This window comes from Oncorhynchus gorbuscha, linkage group LG03 (genome assembly GCF_021184085.1).
Source record: "Oncorhynchus gorbuscha isolate QuinsamMale2020 ecotype Even-year linkage group LG03, OgorEven_v1.0, whole genome shotgun sequence".
Taxonomy (NCBI): domain Eukaryota; kingdom Metazoa; phylum Chordata; class Actinopteri; order Salmoniformes; family Salmonidae; genus Oncorhynchus; species Oncorhynchus gorbuscha.
In genome coordinates, this window is record NC_060175.1 from 71,167,288 (window position 1) to 71,175,700 (window position 8,413).

Genomic DNA, 8,413 nt, shown 5'->3' on the forward strand with positions numbered 1-8,413 from the left:
CTTTATTCTGTTTCTTTTCATACTAAAATAACTCCCTAGTTATTGCCGATGACAACCATACCCATAACATGATGCAGCCACCAACATGCTTGAAAATATGAAGAGTAGTACTCAGTGATGTGTTGTGTTGGATTTGCTCCAAACATAACACTTTGTATTCAGGACATAAAGTTAATTTCTTTGCCACATTTTTTGCAGTTTTACTTTAGTGCCTTGTTGCAAACAGGATGCATGTTTTGTGTACAGGCTTCTTTCTTTCACTTTGTCAATTAGGTTAGTATTGTCAATTAAGTTAGCATTGTGGAGAAACTACAATGTTGTTGATCCATCCTCAGTTTACTCCTATCACAGCCATTAAACCCTGTAACTGTTTTATAGTCACCACTGGATTCACGGTGAAATCCCTAAGCAGTTTCCTTCCTCTCCGGCAACTGAGTTAGGAAGGACGCCTGTATCTTTGTAGTGACTGGATGTATTGATATTACAGGAGGTTTGTGGCACCTTAATAGGTGGAATGTTATCAAATACATCAATCACATGGTTTCCATGTGTTAAATGCCATTCCGTTTACTCCGTTCCAGCTATTATTATGAGCCGTCCTCCCCTCAGCAGCCTCCATGATGTATATACCATCCAAAGTGTACAGAGATGAAGTAGTCATGCAAAAATCATGTTAAATTCCATGCAACTTATTATGTGACTTGTTAAACAACTTTTTACTCCTGAAATTATTTAGACTTGTCATAACAAAGGGCTTGAATACTAATTGATTCAAGATAATTCATCGTTTCATTTTTTTATTAATTAGTAAATATTTTTACAAACATAATTCCAATTTTACATTATGGGGTATTGTGTGTAGGCCAGCGACCCAAAATCTCAATTTAATCCATTATAGAATCAGGCTGTAAGACAACAAAATGTTGAAAAAGTCAAGGGGTAAGATTAATCAATACTAGTAAACAATTCTATCAAGAAATAATTTCCTTGATTCAGTAAAACAGTTCAGTAAAACAGTAAAACAGTTGAAATGAACTATTTTCAACTACTTACTACTGATGTTTTGAGTATAACGTTGGATGATCCCTTGGAAATGCTGTTGTGTATTTTTCTGCGGCTGAAAGATAATGATGTAGCACTTCGGGAGAAAGTAGCAGAAGAGGATGCTGTATGAACTGGAAAGCACTGACATTGCATTGAATAACTGTAAATATTTACCATGGTATAATATGCTTGCTGTACAGAAAGTGATCCATGTAAGTATAAGGAAAAGCAGGTACAAGGTGATTGCTTTGGACTCATTGTAGTTTTTGGGCAGGTCTTTCCCCATGTATGAGAAAATAAAGCAAAGACTTGCCAAGACTATAGTCAATAACAAGAACATGATCACTGTTCTTCTCATGGCACACTTCAGTATTATTTGATCTCTGTATGATGTCATGTCACTGACTGGTGTAGGAGGGCTGGCAGTGAACACTGTTGTAAGCAACAACAGCTGAAGAACAAAGACTATGGCTATGAGCCACCACTGTCCATTGTGCTTCACCCACCAGCTGTGAATCTTAGGGAACTTGGTGGCCATTTTGAAAATGCACACTATTTGAAAGGAGCGCACAGCGAAACAGCCTAAACAGACAGTATAGAACAACAAAAATAGAAAATACCTCAACACACAATTGGTCACTGTTGGTTTCCCAAAGAAAAAGAACACACTGACACTGCTTACACTCAAGCAGCCCAGAAGAAGGAAACACATTGGCCCACCGGCAGACTTAACAACCGGCTTGTCATAGTTCAGTGCAAAAAGAATGACAATGGCTAGTGTTAGCGCTAACAGGACGCCTGTGGAAAACATGAGTGTGATGGCGATAGGGTCTGTGAAAAGTATATACTCCACTGAACGCTGTGTGCAAAAGGTGCTTCCTGGTTTGGACCACTCTGTCTTCCTACAGGCGATGCAGCTGTATGGGTCGTCTGTTTGGCAAGAAGACGATAGTCAATGATGAGTCAGGCACCATGCATTATATCATCTCCAGTGGAAGAGCTCATGAGGACAGAATTAGTAGGTCTATGGTAACATTTGGACCAGGTGTGAAGTGTGTTTTCTAGTAGGAAGCAAAACACCAAAAACAAGCTGAAACAAAAATCGACATAAATAATGTCACATTCCTTTTCTTCTTACTTTAACCCCCACGAGTGTCAAGGGACACCATAATCCAATAGGATTTCTCTCTTTATCCCTGGACCTCTTACCTGTGTAGTTGACATAAGTCATACCAGGGCAGACATTACACTGGAAACAACATTGATGGAGTCCATCTATCTTCTTTGCAAATCCTTCTGAACATTCAGGGGAACAGCGTGCGACGGGCACCTTCAGAAAGACCAAAGGTTGCGATTAAATGGACTTGGTCATACATGTCAAATAGAAAAATCTGATTCATTAATGATTTATGATTTATTAAAACCAGAAAAAATGACTTACTTGGTCAGCATGCCAGTGGATTTGAGTGTTGTTGATAGAGAAGGGAACGTCACGTGTTGGATCAGTTTCATAAGAGCCAACTTTCTCGGCCTGGCCACTCTGGTTCCAGAAAACAATAGCATAAGAAGTAGATGTCGGGTCTCCGTTGCTGTCAAACTCAATATGCCGGTTCAATATTGTGAAATTTGACCTCTTTAATTCTCGGAGAAGCTGAAATCAGACAAGAATGTAGTGTTGCAAGAGCATTTGTGGTGTGTAAACACTATAACAATGTTATAGGGATTATTCACTATTGATTCACACTTTCAAAGGTTCACACCTTTGCGTGGACATTTAAAGGTAGACTTAGCAATGACAACATCAGACACGTTGGGGTATGAATTTTGATTACTGACGTCAACAAAATCTGGCGCAATTGACTTTTCCAAATGTGGAAATATGGGCATGCCCCGAAGTGAGGCCACAAATTAGAGCACACAGGTAATGGCTGTCCTGGCAGGTTCAAATGTTGCTTCTATTGATGCTGTTGTCTGTAAGCGGGAAGTTGCCCTACTGTGTTTGATGATGTCATATTGCTAAATCTACCTTTAAAGACACACTCCAGCCTCCCCATCACCTCATTTATCACAAGTGTAGCCTAGATGCATCCTTTCAATTTCAGCCACTCCCCGTGTATAAAATCGAGCACACAGCCATGCAATCGCCATAGACAAACATTGGCAGTAGAATGGCCCGTACTGAAGAGCTCAGTGACTTACAACGTGGCACCATCACAAGATGCCTCCTTTCCAACAAGTCAGTTCGTAACACTTTCAGCCCTGATAGACCTGCCCCAGTCAACTGTAAAGTGCTATTATTGTGATGCAGAAACGTCTAGGAGCAACAACAGCTCAGCCGGGAAGTGGTAGGCCACACAAGCTCACAGAACGGGACCACCGAGTGCTGAAGCGCATAGCTCGTCTGTCCTCGGTTGCAACACTTACTACCGAATCCCAAACTGCCTCTGGAAGTAATGTCAGCATAAGAACTGTCCTTCGGGAGCTTCATGAAATGGGTTTTGATGGACGAGCAGCCACACACAAGCCTAAGATCACCATATGCAATGCCAAGCATTGTCTGGAGTGGTTTGAAGCTCACCGTCACTGGACTCTGGAGCACTTTAAAATCTGTCAGTCCAACTGACAAATCTGGGTTTGGTGGATGCCAGGAGAACGCTATCTGCCCTAATGTATCGTGCCAACTGCAAAGTTTGGTGGAGGAGGAATAATGGTCTGGGTCTGTTTTTCATGGTTCAGGCTAGGCCCTTTAGAACCAGTGAAAGAAAATCTTAACTCTACAGCAAACAATGACATTCTAGACCATTTGTACTTCCAAAGTTGTGGCAACAGTTTGGGGAAGGCCTTTTCCTGTTTCAGCATAATTCCCCTGTGCAAAAAGAGAGGTCCATACAGAAATGGTTTGTAACGAGATCGTGTGGAGGGACTTGACTGGCCTGCACAGAGCCCTGGCTCTCATCAAACACCTTTGGGATGAATTGGAGTGCCGACTGCGAGCCAGGCATAATCACCCAACACCAGTGTCCAACATCACTAATGCCCTTGTGGCTGAATGTAAGGAAGTGCCCGCAGCAATGTTCCAACATCTAGTGGAATGCCTTCCCAGAAGACTGGAGGCTGTTATAGCAGCAAAGAGGGGACCAACTCCATATTAATGCCAATGATTTTGGAATGTTCAACGAGCAGTTGTCCACATACCTTTGGCCATGTAGTGTATATGCAAAGTTTCAAATGCTTACCATAAATGGATACACAGTTACATTGTCACTGCATCCCTTAATGTCACATAGTAACAAATTATGTAACGCGTGGGCCATAGCATAAATGGCAGAGTAAGTTGCGAAAGAATATGATGGGTTTTCACCGGTGACCTCTTCTGGGCTCACATCACTACAGAGGTCACAAGCTTGATTGCATGTTTGTCTGGATGGTGTTTGTTCACAGGTTGAAGGCCTATTATTCCTTTGTGTTTGGGACAAATAGACAAAATCCTTAAACCCAGGTAATGGCATCACTGTTTCTGTTATTCCAATGATGGTGCCAATCGCCTTGATTCCACTCAATCTGGGGAGGTTCTTGTTCAAGGACCAACTGTCGCCTGCAATCCACACTTTGTTGTGTATGTTGTGCTTGATTGCTGATTTAATTAACGCAACAGCGCTGCTCTGCCCGGCAAAAACTATAATGACCTCTATGCTAAGAACCTCTAACTGTTGAAGTATTTCATAGTGATCAGACATTTCGTTGAGCTCTTTTGCATAAGCCAAGCAGATCTTTGTGTCTTTCAGCTTGCTTTTGAACAGCTGGAGGCCATTTTGGCTGTTCTCATCGCTGCTGCTGACAAATGCAACCCAGTTCCAATTAAAGTGCTGTATAATCAGAATGATCAGATGTATTAAGTCTTTGTTACTAGCTGTGGTTCGCAGGAATGAGGGATATTTCCACTTGTCGCTTAAAACAGAACTGGAGGACCCATAATTTACCTGTGAAGAAAGAGATGTCAATTTTAGACATACATAGACAAGAATAACCCAAATAGGGTGGTGACCTACCCAACCCTCCTCGTAGAGAGCTACTAGGAGTGCAGAATTTTATTCCAGCCATGCTCTTAACACGCCTGATTCAGTTAATCAAGCTCCTGATGTTAGAGAAGGGCTGGAATAAATACCTGCACACCCAGTAGCTCTCTGGGTGTACCCCAGCCTTAATACACTTTTTTTTTTAAGTGATCAAAATGACCTAAAGTAAGTATGTATTACCATGGGAATTAGATTCATCGCAAACATGGGAGCAACAGTCATAGACTCCATGCTTCTAAATGGACCGGCCACAGCTATGACTTTGGACAGATACTCGTTGTCGCACCTCAGAACTTGAATTGATCCATTTCTGGAGATCATATTTAAGATGGCCTGAAAGTTGAATTTGTCTGAGCAGTGGTCGAATATCTCATAACCGAGCGATACATTGGGCAGGATGAGGCTGGAGTTATTGATCTCTTGTACAGCGAACCTCATCACCTGAAACATCCGATAACTTGACAAGGTAAACGACTGTCTGTGGAAAGAGGAACAGTGTGTACACACAGCAAATTAGTAGATTTTTCCTGGTGTGACTACTGGCACATTTAATCACTTCACATACTGCGGTTTGTTTCACCTAATTTGTCAACTTTGTTAAAGGGGAAGTTTAGTATTTTACAATTTAAAGGAAATATTCACCCATTTTTAATGTTATATATTGTTTTGTGCATGTCTGAGTGATGTTCTATCAATTCCCAGGGTCGTAGCATGTTTTCATGTGTATCTGAGCTATTGCTTTTCAAGAAGGTATAAATACAGCCGGTATGACAAGTTTTGCATCACAACAGCCATTACAAACTTTAGCTAACTTTAGCCAACAGTTAAAAACAGTGGGAGTGATTGGGGCATGAGGCACATAGGGCAAGAATATAATTAACTCAAGTATTTGGTTTAAGATTACTTTAAAATGTGATTTGGCCCTTCTTTTATCATGTGCCACATGCCCCAGTCACTTGCCACATGCCCCAGTCACTTGCCTCATGCCCCAGTCACTTGCCACATGCCCCAGTCACTTGTCACATGCCCCAGTCACTTGCCCCAGTCACTTGCCACATGCCCCAGTCACTTGCCACAAGCCCCAGTCACTTGCCACATGCCCCAGTCACTTGCCCTAGTCACTTGCCACATGCCCCAGTCACTTGTCCCAGTCACTTGCCACATGCCCCAGTCACTTGTCCCAGTCACTTGCCACATGCCCCAGTCACTTGCCCCAGTCACTTGCCACATGCCCCAGTCACTTGTCCCAGTCACTTGCCACATGCCCCATCCACTTGCCCCAGTCACTTGCCACATGCCCCAGTCACTTGCCCCAGTCACTTGCCACATGCCCCAGTCACTTGTCCCAGTCACTTGCCACATGCCCCAGTCACTTGTCACATGCCCCAGTCACTTGTCCCAGTCACTTGCCACATGCCCCAGTCACTTGTCCCAGTCACTTGCCACATGCCCCAGTCACTTGTCACTTGCCCCAGTCACTTGCCACATGCCCCAGTCACTTGTCCCAGTCACTTGCCACATTCCCCAGTCACTTGCCACATGCCCCAGTCACTTGCCCCAGTCACTTGCCACATGCCCCAGTCACTTGTCCCAGTCACTTGTCACATGCCCCAGTCACTTGCCCCAGTCACTTGCCACATGCCCCAGTCACTTGTCCCAGTCACTTGCCACATGCCCCAGTCACTTGCCCCAGTCACTTGCCACATGCCCCAGTCACTTGTCCCAGTCACTTGTCACATGCCCCAGTCACTTGCCCCAGTCACTTGCCCCAGTCACTTGCCACATGCCCCAGTCACTTGTCCCAGTCACTTGCCACATGCCCCAGTCACTTGTCACATGCCCCAGTCACTTGCCACATGCCACATGCCCCAGTCACTTGCCACATGCCCCAGTCACTTGCCACATGCCCCATTCACTTGTCCCAGTCACTTGCCACATGCCCCAGTCACTTGCCACATGCCCCAGTCACTTGCCACATGCTCCAGTCACTTGCCACATGCCCCAGGCACTTGTCCCAGTCACTTGCCACATGCCCCAGTCACTTGCCCCAGTCACTTGCCACATGCCCCAGTCACTTGTCCCAGTCACTTGCCACATGCCCCAGTCACTTGTCCCAGTCACTTGCCACATGCCCCAGTCATTGATTTTTAGCTGGCAGTAGTTAAAGTTAGTTGACGTTTGTGGTGGCTGTTTAAAGAAAACGATACCACGGATTACAGTTTATCCTGACCAATAGACGACTTTCAAGGTGTTTAACAATCTAACATGAAGTTGTAAAAAAACTCAACATTCCCTTTAAAGTGTCAATCTGCGATTGGTGCATCCAAAGTTTTACTTTTAAATTAATGATATATACACATTCCTTCTTATATTCTTATAAACGACTTCATGGGCTTAGCTCAACAATCGTATAGTGATGGGTTGTGCACGAACGAACTGATCTTTTTGAATGGCTCTTTTGGGTGAACGTCGGGAACTGAATCATATCTGTAAAAAAGCCGTTAATTTGTTTCTCTGATTTGCATTCTACTACCGCTTTCTGATCTCCAGATAACGAATATCTGTAGATAAGTTATAAAAACATTCTCTGAAGATTGTAATTCCTCACTGCAGGAACAATAAATAGTGAGGGGAGAGACATTTTCTGGTCCACCACACATTTTTTGCAGTGCGTTCATTTGTTTTATCTTTTTTTTGTTGCAGGCCACAATAATTTGTTCAGGTAAAAGAAAACTCATTAAAACACAGATTACATTTAAAGAAAGTACCCTACCCAACCCTGCAGGCAGGTTTGTAGTCTTTATATAAGAGATTAGCCATTTTTACATTGTTTTAGGTACATTTTTAAGCGCTAATGAGCGAAGAGCTGTTTGGGAGCCAAATTAATGTCTCTCTTAGCTGAACGAATCCAAATGTGCCGGTTTACTGAAAAGACTTGGAATCCTCATCACTACGTCGTACCCCATCAGAACCCAACATACACATTTGTTTTTACCCCAAAGTTAGTAAACTGCACTCGCAGTGGCTCTCCAGGACCAGAGATACGATTTCCCTGATGATTGAAAGGTATGTTGAATGGTGTGCTACAGCACTCACCGAGAGCAATCCACAATCACCGGTCGGTTGTAAACAACTGAGCTGTTGCGATGATGAATGTCGAAAAGGCCTCCCAGTATGTATTCTCCATCTAGTTTAAACTCAGAGGCCGAGCAAGAATATGATTCAGGTAAGGCATGCTGAAAAGACCCCAGCATTACCAGCAAGGCCAGGAGATGTTTCATTGTTGCCTTCAG

The 8,413-nt window shown here is 43.4% G+C and overlaps 1 protein-coding gene across 1 annotated transcript; it reads right to left on the reverse strand.

The window, feature by feature from the left end:
• Positions 1–1,045: 1,045 nt before the first annotated feature.
• LOC124017574 (taste receptor type 1 member 1) lies at positions 1,046–8,356 on the reverse strand. The gene is made up of 6 exons (XM_046332779.1): positions 8,217–8,356; positions 5,301–5,598; positions 4,281–5,024; positions 2,486–2,695; positions 2,254–2,374; positions 1,046–1,974 (listed from the first exon to the last, which is right to left on the reverse strand). Exons 2-6 carry the CDS (start codon positions 5,568–5,570, stop codon positions 1,046–1,048), a joined length of 2,274 nt encoding a protein of 757 aa, XP_046188735.1. The 5' UTR covers positions 5,571–5,598; positions 8,217–8,356.
• Positions 8,357–8,413: the final 57 nt, after the last annotated feature.

Bases quoted from the DNA above. Each gene is read 5' to 3' on its own strand.
- LOC124017574 (XM_046332779.1), bottom strand. From the start codon at position 5,570: ATGTTTCAGGTGATGAGGTTCGCTGTACAAGAGATCAATAACTCCAGC. The intron at 2,696-4,280 runs GTAAGCATTTGA...GTCTGATTTCAG, and splicing joins TAACTGTGTATCCATTTATG to CTTCTCCGAGAATTAAAGAG. The intron at 1,975-2,253 runs GTAAGAGGTCCA...CTTGCCAAACAG, and splicing joins GACTTATGTCAACTACACAG to ACGACCCATACAGCTGCATC.